Below are 14,372 nucleotides of genomic sequence, written 5' to 3'. Positions count from 1 at the left end.
TCCAGTGTATATCCAGTTCAGTTATGTAGACTCCTCCCATTATGTACGCCTACTCAACGTTACCGTAACATTTGAAATATAAGAGACTATAAATCGCAATAATGCTACATGTGTAGTTGACGTGTTTTGAGCCAAGTGCAATCTCAGTGTTGGCTTGGAATTAATCAATTAAAATGTGTGAACCGATATGAAAATACGGTTGTTTACTTTAATATGTATAATAGTAAACTATTTAGTAAATTTTAACTATATATATATATATATATATATATATATATATATATATATATATAAGAATACTACAGTATTTACAAAGGTTTATCAGTTCAATTAAGTTAATAGGCTGCTATCACTGGAAGTGGAAGTCAAGGCTGTAGCTAAAACGCGGAACGGAGTTTAATTTTTGTTAGGTCTTTCCTCTAGTGGAATGGATCTGACAAGACATATGCGCTAAATTAGAGAGAAAAGTTGAGTAGGTCCAATATTATTGGGGGGGGGGGGTGTAAATGTAAGCTACCCTACTTATTCTCAAGTGTGTAAAGAAAGTGTGCAAGAACCTATTGTCTGAAATGTATAATAAGTTAATAATGTCATATTAAATAGACGCTTTTTTAGGTTTCCTTGCACAACTTTTCGCAACGACTTTACAAATATCACAAAGAAAGCTCAACTGATCACAGCAAGAACTGTCAGAAACCAGAATAGCTTCTTCCAAACAGCCCCAAAAAAACGCCCTTCCATAATTTCAATGCAATATTACCCATGCATGTGCATTATTAGGTCTTTGTGCAATGTTTTTCTTATCTCCCAGTCAATAACTGTACTAACTATTACTGAATGTTACTTTCCTGATTCCTGTTTGTTTCTATATCAACAGTTGTTATGTTTGCAAAGTAGGCCTACTTCTGTTTTTGTTGTTGGGTTTGTCATTTTGGTTTTGTTTGGTTTATTTTATATAGTAAAGTGTTCTTGTTTGCACTATTGTATTGTTTGCACACTTGTGTTTGGTTTGCTCTAACTGTTCTATGTGCATTGTTTTGCTCTAGAATCTTGTTGTGTTAATGTAATCATGTTTTTATTAATCTAGAAACACCCAAAACTGACAATAAATAAAGTTCTATTCTATTTGCCTCTTATTAAGCCCTCGTGTGGACAAACCAATTAACTAAATGATAACAAACAATAATCAATATTAAACACAAAATGCCAGAGTCCTTTATCTCTAAATAGATTATATTAATTTGATAAAATTAAAGGGAAATGCAAAAATATTTTTAAAAGAATAATATAGTATCTTTATGTGGAAATAGTACTTTAATAAATACGAGTGTTAATGTGTTTTAGTGACCTTAAAATTATAAGGGTGTTAGAACAAAAGCAACAGAAACAGAAACAAGGAAATAAATTGTGGTGTCCTGATATTACAGGATTGCTGCTTTCCCCGTACAATTATTCGGCCCGCCCACTTGAAATGATTAGCAGCGTCACTAACCAATAACATAGAGTTCTTAAAATCAACTGACCAATCAGGTAATAACAGACAGAAACCCATCGTTTCATAAGTGGTTGCGATCAGACATGGTTTCATAAACAAAACAGGCAACGATGTCATTGCCACAGTAATGTTTAATAGAGGACTGACCTCAGAAGAGACGAACTTTATGCCTGCTGGAAGTAAGAAGTAAGTTTGGTGTCCGTTTAACGTTACATTGTTTGTATTAGTTAGGCAAGACTGGTAGCTGTCCAAGGTGTTCAGTGTTTGACATTTTGAGATGCCAATACAGAGAGATTTGTATTTGAGTGATCTAGTCATCCGGTTTTAAATACAGTAAATACTTTTAACCATGTATGTTTCTGTGTATGTGGACTGATGCTGATTTCTGGACTTTTCTGCCAACATCCTCGACAGAATGAAGAGACTGTACTTTGTCGAGCCGATCGTCGGGATTTACGCGTTTGCCAGTTTTATGCTTTATCCTCTGGTGCAGCAGTACGTGTATCGCAGACTGTGGCTGGAAATCACAAACTCATCATATCCCGCGTCCGACGACATCACTTCCCCATGCGCCGCCAACAACAGCAACAACACCGGCCAGCAAGAGGTAAATAAGCTGCTTTCGACTTCACACGGCTGACATAAAAACAACGCGAGAGCAATTCGAATGCACGTCTTTGGCAGTAGTCTCGCGGTATTTCGGTGTCATTTACGCCGATGTGTTTGCGCAGCGCCGCATGAATTCTGACATTCGGTGCTGGATCACTTGTATCATCATCACACATAAAGAAATAGTGACAAATAAATAAATGTGACATAAAGAAATAGTTTACCTCAAAATAAATATTACCTCATATTTTACTTACCCTGAAGCCATCGTGTATATGACTTTCTTATTTTTGCCAAACACAGTCAGAGTGTGTTTAGCTACTAATATTCAGGCTACTTTAGCTTTGTAATTGCACTGGATAGCGCCCCATTTTTAAAGCTCTAAAAATACATCCATCAAAAACTATTTTTTTTCAAGGTGAATCAAAGTTTTTTTAAGGAAACATTTATATATACTTATTTATTATATACTTTATAAACTATGTCCGTAAGTGCGTGCATAAAAGACCCGTTCAGAAACCCATAGCTTCACTTTTGAAGGCATTTAATATCTGTATGGATTCATTTTTTTTGCTTTGCAACTTTACAGACAATCAATGCATGTGATTGCAACATTGGGGATGTGGGTGTCCGTCAGCCTTTGGTTGAGAGCATGTGGATTGGTTGTTGACAGATAGGTGCCCTTTATGAAGCTTTTAAAAATGGGTCAATGTTATAAAAAAGTTAATAAGAAACAGGATATTATTTAAAAATAACTATGTGTTTGGTTGAAAGTAAGTGATATACACCTAGAATGGCTTAAGAGTGAAAAAATATGGGCTAGTTTTATTTTGGGGAAAACAAGTTTTTTATGTTACATTTATTTATTATTATTTTAAATAAAACATACCCAGCTAGTCAAAGTTAATGCATTGAGTGATATACCAAGCTGAATTGGACAACAAAAAAAAAACAGATACATTTTCTCTTAAATTTGAACACTATATTTAATGCATAAAAAACCTAAACTTCTTTGCAAAGTATACTTGTCTTTTATGCTTTTAAAAATACGACTTATTTTGATTTTTATAATAATATAACATTTCCTACCTTTTCGTAGTATCTTTATACATTTTGGACCAAAAATAATAATAGCAGAAATATGTAATGTAAATCTTTCAAAAAATAGTCGTTAGCCATTCTTTATAAAAAATTACGTTTGGTCCCATATATATGTGTGTGTGTGTGTGTGTGTGTGTGTGTGTGTGTGTGTGTGTGTATTTAAATAGTATGTTGTGCGGCTTCCACCTGTTTAGAAATCAGTCTGTGGTATAAGCAGACACGTGTGTTTTATTTCCTCTTTCTGGTTTCATAGCTGACCATTTTGTATTACACATATGTAACAACAGCATAATGTTAACACATCTATTTTGTTTACATTTCTATTTTTCAGAAGGTGCAGAAAGCAGCTTCACTGTTTTCCACGTACAGCGAGTTGTTTTCCCTGATCCCTAGTCTTGTGGTGACCCTCCTTCTGGTGGCCTATAGCGATCAACGCGGGCGTAAGATCACTATTATCATGCCACTCATTGGATCCCTGATCTACTCAGTTTCCTTCCTGACTGTGTCCTTCTTCGAGCTCAACGTCTACCTCCTCATTGCTGCCAATTTTGCAAGTTCCCTCTTCGGTGGCATCGGAACCATGCTAGGTGGCTGCTTCTCCTATGTGGCCGATCTGTGCGACAACAGCAAGCAGAAAACTCTTCGTATGGCCGTGATCGACATGGTGATCGGCATTATGGCAGGCATGGCGGCCATCTCCACGGGCTACTTTTTGATAGCGGCTGGGTTTAACTGGCCTTTCTTTACATCGGCCATGTTACAGTTGCTTAACTTGCTATATGCCATCTTTTTCCTGAAAGAAACAAAGGTGGTTGATAGGTCAGAGACTGTGGCTTGTTGCCAGGCTCTGCAGAAACTCGCATCAGGGATAGTTAACCTGTTTGCGGGAGGAAACAGGAAAACAAGTTGGATGCTGGTATTAATGATGATAATTTTTTTCTCGTTTTCGTTCTCTAATACCGGGGGTCTGTCTGTGATCACACTTTATGAACTCAATAAGCCGCTTTGCTGGAGTGAGATCCTTATTGGCTATGGCTCCGCGGCCTCTACCGCCGTGTTTATCACTAGCTTTGTTGGTGTGTATATGTTTTCACGTTGTCTGTCTAACATAACCATCATCTATATTGGGATATTGTCGGTGGTTATAGGCCTGGTGATGACTGCTTTCGCAAAGACTACACTCATGATGTTTCTGGGTAAGCATCTATGTTCACAGTCTGTCCTTTAAAAATTTAAAGAGGTGTGGGATGAGAATATTTACATTTATGCATTTGGCAGACACTTTTATTTAAAGCAACGTACAGCACATATCAGTATGTGTCTTTACTGGGATTGAACCTATGAGGTGTGCGCTGCGACCACAATGTTTTTACAATATACATTTTATAACAGTAATTAACTGAGCAAACAGCTGCTCCTGAATTACAATCTTATCACATTTTTTTATGTTTTTATTATACTGCATGTAGTTAGTGGGCCAACTGAGTTTGCTGAATTACGTTGTTTACTGTGCTTTATGTCTTTGTCAATTTTACTGTTAATATGATCATCAATCCGTATTGTTAGTTAAACCTTATTACATTGTTACAATACTTTTATTAATTTATTCTCACACATATTAATCCAGAACAACCAGTGCAGGTGTAAGATCCATAAATGTGTTTTTTGTGCCCTGCTTTTGGTTAAACTGTAAGTCTGGAGGTCTTGTTTGTCTAGTTAATGCAAATATTGATGTGTTTGCTTACAGTTAGGATTCCTTCGATGTTTGCCATCATGCCATTTCCCGTTCTGCGTTCGATGATGTCAAAGGTCGTTTCAAAGTCCGAGCAGGGTGCGCAGCTCTTAGAAAGTCACTCTTCCAAAACTACTTATTCAGCAAGCTGTCTGTGTCAAAGAACTCTTTTTGCTCAAGTGTTTTGTATTTCTTGAGTTTATTGACCTGAATCACCCATATATATTTTTAATTTTTTATTGGATGTAGCAGCCATGCCTTGTTATATATATATATATATATATATAAATATTTGGTGCATACAAGGAATTATTTGCATAGAATATCCTTTTCTATAATTGGCTGATCTGAAGCACCGTATATATATTTAAATTTTTATTTGATGTAGCAGCCATGCCTTGTATATATATATTTGACTTCTGCCTAAGGTATATATCTCCTGTGCATATAAGGAATTATTTGCATAAAAGATCCTTATTTTTGTATTGGGGTCTATAATTGTCTGTTGTTTTATCAGGTGCGCTCTTTGCCTGTGTGGCTTTTATTGAAAACCTGACCAGCACTGTGGCATCCGCAGCTTTTAGCAGCATCTATGCGGCCACTGTGATATGGTATCCTGGCTTTGTATTCCTGTTGGGTGCTGGACTTTGCATCATTCCTATTACTTTATTGGGGTAAGAACTACAGTTTTTAGTATGCCAAAATTTATTTTTTTATCAGAATTATTCTTTTTTAAGCTTTCCATCTATACCATGAATTTTATTGTTAACAGATGGCTCTGAACATCTGTGTCATGGTTTAAAAAAAAGCAATAGTTCCTCATTTTATAATGCCATTTCCTCTTTACTTTTTATATTTGTGTGAATTTAGTTTTCTTTTATGTCCATGTGTGTGTGTATCTAAAAATGCTGACTCACTCTGACTTTATGTCCCACTCCAGCATCCTGAAACGTTTCTATCCAGCAAACTACAATGATCCTGAAGAACTCTTATCAGAAAATGGGACCGAGACGTCAGAAGATGCTCCTGTAGCCTAAAATCGCACTGTGTTTACAGAGACTATAAATATGTAAGATTCATTTCATACCTAATGTGGGTATGAATTTCGTGTTTGTGGGTACAGTATTTAGTTACTGCCAGTGAAGTTTGTGAGTTTTTGCCAGAATGCAAATTTTTTTTTAAAGAAGGACTATAAGGTATTACAAATGTATATTTCTAATGAAAAAAAATTTAAGAAAGGAAATAATATTTTGCAATAATAATTTGTGCAGAAACTACATTCTTATTTGTTACAGTGCTTCCAAAGCAGAAAAGAAGTGCATTAAAGTTTTAGGTAACTTTACAACTTTGAAATATATGTAAGCACTTTCAGGGTCCCTTTCAGCCTTGTCCGGGATACCGCCCCAAAGACATTTAAGTATTTAAATAATATGTTACAATACATTAATTCATTGAGCAGACTTTTTTATCTAAAGTAACTTACCAAAGAGCAAGCTTTTAATATTTTCAGACTTAAACTTCCTATTTTGTACAAGTTTTGTAGAATTACCAACAAGAATTTGTATTGGAGAATACATGTTACTGTGTGTGGTTTGGGTTTAATTTTGTTAGGGATAAGGATTAAGAATACAAAGTCATATTATATGAGAAATTATTTAAAGTTGCCTTGTGAGCGCTGTCATTATATAAAGTTTGGGGTGATGTGCAATATTGTTTCTTTTTTAAGGTTGTGGCTCTCACGTTTTCATATCTGCACATATTTGTGTCATAAGCAATTTAGCCACTTATCTTTGACTTCCCATAACTTGTGTGACAAATGCGATCTGATGACATGTATCCATCTGTGTTATCTTCTTCTTTTGTAACATTTATTTGAATCATTTGGATCATGTGGTGTAGTGATGCACACAAACAAGTCCATGATTCTGGTACTTGTGTGTGATTGTGGTATTGTTTTGGCCTACAGCTTGTTTCCTCATGGGGACCTCAAAATGTCCCCACAAGGTCAAAAAAATACTGGTATTCCTATCTTGTACTTGATAAGGTACACACACACACACATCTATAACTATATTATTATATGATTGTTTTACAGACAGTAGCCAGAAAAAATCTCATATAACAATTAGATACTAAAACAATACAAAGTTAACGTCTTTTGTTGAAAATATAATTTCATAATAAATATCCTGTGTGCTGTTTAGCAGTGTGGTCAGCAGGGAGCGGTAAAGATCTGTCTAAACACTGCTTTACAGCTCAGTAGTTTGTTTCAAATACATTTTTACCCAACTTTCACACTCAACAAAATGCGAATCTTGCAAATTTCCATAAAAACATGCCACTTATAATATTCATTTTAATGCTGTTGTGTGGCTCAACAACAAATGTATTTGTAGCTTGAGCCAGAAACATCTAAAGTGTTTGTGTGTGTGTTTAAATAAGTTGGCTATGCTTGTGATCAAACCCATTTTTAAAAACATTTTAGGTGGTCCTCCCTATTAAAAAAGACTCATAAATCAGCCAAGTCATGTTTTACGGTAAATCTAATTATCTCAATGGGGTTGTGTGAGGGTTATGTTTAAAAGTAGTTTCAGGGTATAAAATATTATTTGTTAAAGGAGACAGAGAATGAAAAACCATTTTACCTTGTCTTTGTGGAATAATGGTAGTTTCAGTCAGAAAACGTCCCAATCTGAAAAACTGATGCTTATGACATCACAGGCATCTAACTGCCCCTCCACTTTAAAATAATTGGCTACATTTTTTGAGTGGCAGTAAAGTCAGCCAAACAGTAATGAGATTGCAAGTTAAGCCAGTAGGGGGGGCCAAATAGGTGCAAAACCACTTGTTTAAAATCCCCCACCCTAATAGAGCTATCTGAGAGAGGTTTTTAGGAAGCTTCTAAGGCTTTACTGTATAGACCCAAACAAATTTTTTTTGTCTACATGTCACATCACAGAACAAGGATAAATACCCCATTCAATAATTCTATGTCACCTTTAAGTATGAAAACAATTCAGATGCATTAAATTATGTTATACCAAGGGGCTATTAAATGCTTAATTCTGATTGGATGAAAAATGTTGCACGAGTATGCATTATTTTTCGATAAACGCACACCTAACCTGTTACCTCTGGTATGCGGGGAATAATTGACTCCGGTCCTTTGAATTACTTTAAAATAATGCACACTTGCTTCGCATTATGCTGCATTACCACCTTGGGTGTGCATTATTTCAGAATAATTCAGAATAATAAGTCTGTCGTCAATTATTCCTTACATATTATACATATAACAGATTTGCCCTGGGCAAAATAGTGTAAATTCATAACAGAAATTTAGAAACAACAAATCTAACGGTAACATGGTGGCCTAAGACTTTTGCACAGTACTGTATATGTAGAGCAATTGGACTTAAAATTTAGGTAACTGCAATAACATTATCACAGAAAAGGAGTGACATCCTCTATGGAAATGGAGAATCCACTGATGTCTGTGCTGTCATCCTCCCCTGTGGATTTCATTCCCAAGCCGCCCGATTCAGACGTGATGAGAGGTCAGAGATCTGCAGCTCATGGTTACTGTGCAGTCAGCGTGTCTACACAGTGAAAGTAAGATAAATTTGAAATGGAGGGGCAAGTGGGCTTCTCTGGTTTCCACACTGAGTCTTCCCATCGCTGACTCCACATGATCTACCTCACCACAGACTGCCGTCTCCCCCACACCCTCAGTTTATATCTCTCATTTCTCTCTCTTTTTTCCACGCACCCCTCTTTCCCCCATATGTATACATTTAGTTTCATTTCATCTCTATTCAGATGCATGGCACACACATCTGGCTCCCTACCCTGATTCGTGAAACCTCCGACCACCGCTTGTGGTTGGCTAAGTCAGATAACGCTCGCACCCACTTGCCACCCTCAGGGATGAAAAGCACCCACGCTCCAAACAAACAATTGGACATGGTTCCCAATAGACACACATGGGACTGGTTGGACGCATATGTCTCTGGAGGCCACCACACCCGCAACAGTGCCTAAGACCATATGTGGAAAAGTACAGCCGTTACTAATATTCACAAGGCTGGGACAAAATAGGCCCTTAGGCCAAATCATAGAGGACATTTATGGGACCCCACCTTCCTGACACTCCAACTACGATCTTACAGAATGACCAGTGTCACATAAGGTACAGTTATTGCTTACAAGCGCTAAAAGACTTAAAGGGGACATATCATGAAAATCTGACTTTTTCCATGTTTACGTGCTATTATTGGGTCTCCAGTGTTTCTATCAATTTAGAAAATGTAAAAAAGATCCAATCCAGTAACTTTGTTTTCGTAAACCATTCTCTGTAAGCATGTGAAAAAAAGGTCATTGAAATTTGGCTCCCCCTGTGATGTCAGAAAGGGATAGTACCGCCCCTTAATCTGCACTATCCATAAAGGACACACCCCAAAACGTGCCAATTTTAACAGCTATAATAAATTATCTATAAGGTATTTTGAGCTAAAACTTTACATACGTACTCTGGAGACACCAAAGATATATTTTGTATTATGCATACAAGGCTGCTGACCACGTAATACTTACCCACATTTTTGTAGTTTACACAGAGATGATAGTGGTATTGTTTAGCATTGTCAGGCCCCTTGAACACAACTGTCATTAAAATGAACGGCAAAAACGCATAAAAAGTTTGCAGCTTTTATTTCAACTACTGTTGTGTAAACGGCCTTAAAAAATGTTATATAAGTGCATCTAAGGAGCTGTTAGATTTTGGCAGATTTACCTGTTTTGGACACTCCTCATGCTCTGCAGTCCAAAGGATTATGTGTAAATTCATATATTGATTAATAGCCAGATAACCGCTTTAGCGAGTTTGCAGTATTATGATTGAAATCCTGGTATTGGCTACCTGACTGGGTCCATTGCACCAAGATCAGAAAAGAGTATGGAGACTGTCTTGGGTCATTGAGAGCGTGCCAATGCAGTCCATGAAGAAAACATCCCTTGCTGTAAGAAACTGATATGAGAAGAATGAGCTTAAAACCTCTTTGGTTTGCCTGATATTCAGCAGGGGAGATTTTCGAAACTCTGGTACTCTCTTACATTGTATGGCTGTTGAATTGTGAAAAGCAAGTGTTTTGGTTAAAGATTCAATGTGAAAGATTGAGCGGTATCTAGCGGTAAGACTAATGGCGTTTTTCCATTGCATAGTACCCCACGGTTTGGGTCAGCTTACTTTTGGGAGCTTTTCCACTGGGTGCAGTACGTAGTACCGATACTTTTTTTAAGTACCACCTCGGTTGGGGTTCCAAGCGACCCAAGCTGATACCAAAACGTGACTTGGAAACAATGAAGGTCACTGATTGGTCTGAGAGAATCGTCACTTCCAGTGTCATCGCTATAATGTAAAAGATGAGCTTTACCTTCATGCTAGCTTGCGCTGTCTCGAGTAAACCTGTTGTCATCTGTGCGTTGCTGGAAGTTCCCAAACTCCCTTCTAGCGATGAAAAACATCCACAGGTTGAGAATCAGGAACACCATGACGTCCACATATAAGCTTTAATGCAACCTAAATGAGGCTCAGCGGAGCATGTAGACTGACGCCACGGGTGTTTTTACACAAACTGTCATGTGAGATAGAGGTAGTGATAAACGCGATGTTCAAATATCTATTTGTGGTGGTCAATTTTAATTTTGTGGCGGACTGAGAAATAAATGAATGTATGGGAATGTACAACGACACTCGCTCTCATTTGTATGATGTCACAGCAGTAGGCAGCGCAAATATGACGACACGCCTATAATCCCTCCACTGCGAAGTGATGCTAAACTCGATGAAAAAGCTAACCAAGCCAATATGAGGTCAGCTGACCCAACTTGACCCAAACCAAACCGTGGGGTACTATGCAATGTATAAGCACCATAAATTGCAGCCAACGGCTCAGTCCACAGCTCACACCTCCTTTTCGTAATGCTATGAGAGCCGCCATAGGACAAACATGTCATCGTCTGTGACAACGTAGTGACAAAACACGCTCTATAGAGCAATTTGTCCATTTATGGCTACTATAAAAAACATGACGGCGTGAAATGGCGACTTCCATGTAAGGAGACCCGCGCAGTATGTAGATAAAAACGGCTCATTCTAAGGTAATAAAAACAATACAGTTCATTCTGTATGAAATTTGTCCACCACTGATAATATAGTTATGTATTAATATTGCATTTCTGTCAAGAGATCCGCCTAAAAGTTACACAATGCACCTTTAAAGTGGCAAGTGTAATGTTATTCACATTCAGTAATGCAATAGCACTGATCATTTTATCAAAAAAGTTAATAGAGGAACTTTCATTCGTGTTGAATCCCTGCAGTGTTGCAACTGTGTTTCTGTTTATCATCTCATACACATTCCGTTTTCCTTTCTATTTCCTTAAAAGGTAACAAAAAATAGTTGTTTTTTTGTTCTCATGATGCTATGCAGTGCTTGCGCTCCCCATGTAATTTCTTGCAGGATTGTTTGTATTTAGCTGACGCTCTAGCAGTGGGTGAAAGCTTTGTGCCTCACCCATAATTACAGCGTTTCAATGCCCTGCAGCTCCGCTTGGCGGGAGGATTACTGTAGCATCACTCACCACAAAACTCACTGTATCTGTCTAATAATTGTTTCTTTATGGTGATGTTATTGCTAGTTTGTGCACATTAGTTGTTGGGAATTGGTATAAGTTGCATAAGTTTCATACATACAGGAAAACTAGGCCTATATGAAAAACCTTTCAAGCCAGCATATATATTTAATATTTGTCCTTTTGGAAGAAGTTTTATTTATGCTGCTCATGATTCTGATGCCAGCAAAGTTCGAAAATAAAATCCTGGGCCGTATTGCATTGCCAGGATCTGTGGAGGGTCCACTTCCTGCTGTCTCCCATGTCCTCTCCATCCCAACCACACTGCTGTTACAAATTGACTTACTATTTATTTTCAATTTCAAATATAGATCCGTGAGCTACATTTCAAACCACAGACCAGGTCCGCCACGGGCCCGCGTGTCTCTTCCACTCAAGCCCGATTTCAAGCCTTTTTTGCTCCAGGAGGAGAGAGTCTCACGTGGACTTCAGGTCAGTCTGGACACAGCTGCTTCATATCCTTTGACAGGGTGCCGATCTTGTTGGAAGTGAGTCCTTATTATAGCAGAGGGGAGGAATCCATCCAAGATCCTTGCGTGTTTCGAGAGCATTATTTTTGCGATGCCTCAGATGTGGTTTATATTTAGGGGAGACTGACGAAATGAATTTTATGTGCAGTGTGGAAGAAATCAATTTGAATTATTAGCAATGCAGACATGCTGAAACAAAGAAAGATAGCTGTAGAATTGTTAAATGTCAAATAGTTTGGATGTTATAAATCAGTAACACTCAGTAAAGCAAATCTGTGAGTTACACTAACAGTATTTTGACATCAGATACTATATATTAACAGCTTTGAACATATAGTATCTCCATGTATGACCATCAAAAGGTTAATGTGTCAGTCAATAAATATTTAATTCTTATGGAATCCGCTAATATGCTACACACTTCATCCACGCTGCTCAGTCCCTGCTCGCCATTTCATTATTTATTGATTTCTGCTTCGCTTTTAGCCCAGTGGGGAATCATTGTTAAATTCTTCCTATACTTCTTTTAGCGTTAAAAGATTTTGCGGTTTTGCATTGGACTACCTACTAAAGAAGTCTTGAGATGCTTTTAATGTCAACTCAGGTTAGAATAAACCATTAAAGGTCACCTAATATGGGAAATTCATTTTATATGTTGTTTGAACATATTTGTTTGTTGCCTATCTACAGCGGGGAAAATAAGTATTTAACACATCAGCATTTTTTATCAGTAAGGGGATTTCTAAGGGGGCTATTGACACAAAATTTCCACCAGATGTAGCCAAATATTGAATTCATACAAAAATCAGAACATTTAAGTATACAAGTTGAGTCATAATAAATACAGTGAAATGACACAGGGAATAAGGTGAAAGGGCATAGAAAGCCAGGAGATCATCTGAAATCTATAATTATTGAGAGAGAAACCCTGCAAATACTTACTTGCTCACTCCTTTAAAATCCCTGTAAAACTTCAACAGTCTCATAGGACAAGCTGTTGCTTTTTTCTGAGCAAACTGATGTCACTTTGTGCAAACTGGCATAATAATCAGTGACTTGATGTAACATGGCTGCAGAAGGCGTAGTGATATTACGCACTGCCGAAAATAGTCCCCTTGGTTACTTTCAATGGCAGGGGACTATTTTCGGGCAGTGCTTAATATCACTACGCCTGCTGCAGCTATGTTATATCAGCAAAGTTCTTGATTTATTACGCCAGAATGAGAGTATAGTCCTAATCATATCTGCCTAGAAAATGGCAACTTTAATTTTCTGTCGATCTTAGTACACAATGTAACTACAGAAGAGTCAAGTTTTAAATAGGAAAAATATTGAAACTCTTTAGTTATTTTTTTGCCCGATGCTAATGGTCTAATCAGATTCAATTGATTGTGCTAAGCTATGCTAAAAGTGTTAGCGCCAGACCCGGAGAATCAGCTGAATGGATTCCAAAATGGCAAAAATCAAATATTTAACTCTAGGGGAGCTGGAAAATGAGCACACCTTCAAAAAAAGTGGAATATCCCTTCAAAACAACCATGCTGGGCCTGGTCCCATGCCTTGCTCATAAAAAAACATGAGATGTGAAAAGTGTCATGTAACACATGTGATCACACAGATGGAGCAGGTGATAATAGATTCAGTTACAATAGACATGAGGTGCTTGTGTGAAGACAGACTGTTTAAAGTTTTTCAGGTTTTTGTTTAAACCCTCTCTGGCTTCATTTGTTTGAAGATGGTTAACCTCACTGAAACCTCTTCAACAGCTGTCCGATTTACTTCCTACATCTGAAGAGCGCCAAGGATGTGTCGCTCCCTGTATAAAGACTGTCTTTGAGAAGAACAGAGGAGTCACCAGCATTGATATATTGCGCTGCAGAGAATTTGTCCTTAGGTTTTTATACTGCCCTTAAATTACTGAGGATTCTCTTTATGTTTTATTCCTGCTGGTTTGTTATACAGACATGATGACAAGAAAGATAAATGCTGAGAGATGCTTCCTCTGTCATTTTTGAAATTTTGATAGTTAAAGGTGCATTGTGTAACTTTTAGAAGAATTTCTTGACAGAAATGCAATATAATCTACACTACTGTATTATCAGTGGTGTATAAAGACCTTACATAATAAACTGAATTGTTTTTATTACCTTAGAATGAGCCATTTTTATCTGCATACACCACGGGTCCCCTTCCGTGGAAGTTGCCGTCATGTTTCTACAGTATCTGTAAATAGACAAACTGCTCTACAGAGCGCGATTTGTCACGACGTTGT

The 14,372-nt window shown here is 37.4% G+C and overlaps 1 protein-coding gene across 2 annotated transcripts; it reads left to right on the top strand.

Annotated features, from left to right (window-relative positions):
• Nucleotides 1–1,532: 1,532 nt before the first annotated feature.
• LOC129446937 (lysosomal proton-coupled steroid conjugate and bile acid symporter SLC46A3) lies at nucleotides 1,533–6,773 on the top strand. Of its 2 annotated transcripts, XM_055208458.2 has the most exons (6): nucleotides 1,533–1,681; nucleotides 1,894–2,102; nucleotides 3,537–4,401; nucleotides 4,953–5,036; nucleotides 5,455–5,611; nucleotides 5,878–6,773. In XM_055208458.2, the coding sequence occupies exons 2-6, from the start codon at nucleotides 1,911–1,913 to the stop codon at nucleotides 5,972–5,974; spliced, it is 1,395 nt and encodes a 464-aa protein (XP_055064433.2). In that variant the 5' UTR covers nucleotides 1,533–1,681; nucleotides 1,894–1,910; the 3' UTR covers nucleotides 5,975–6,773. The 2 variants fall into 2 exon arrangements, with proteins under 2 accessions (XP_055064433.2, XP_073730364.1); XM_073874263.1 differs by lacking the exon at nucleotides 1,533–1,681 and having other exon boundaries at nucleotides 1,890–2,102.
• Nucleotides 6,774–14,372: the final 7,599 nt, after the last annotated feature.

The sequence above is a fragment of the Misgurnus anguillicaudatus genome, chromosome 12, assembly GCF_027580225.2.
Source record: "Misgurnus anguillicaudatus chromosome 12, ASM2758022v2, whole genome shotgun sequence".
Lineage (NCBI taxonomy): Eukaryota > Metazoa > Chordata > Actinopteri > Cypriniformes > Cobitidae > Misgurnus > Misgurnus anguillicaudatus.
This window is presented reverse-complemented; position numbering and strand designations above follow the sequence as displayed.

Coding starts and splice junctions, on each gene's coding strand:
- LOC129446937 (XM_055208458.2), top strand. CDS start 1,911: ATGAAGAGACTGTACTTTGTCGAGCCGATCGTCGGGATTTACGCGTTT. Junction 4,402..4,952: donor TACACTCATGATGTTTCTGG/GTAAGCATCTAT, acceptor GTTTGCTTACAG/TTAGGATTCCTTCGATGTTT. Junction 5,612..5,877: donor ATTCCTATTACTTTATTGGG/GTAAGAACTACA, acceptor GTCCCACTCCAG/CATCCTGAAACGTTTCTATC.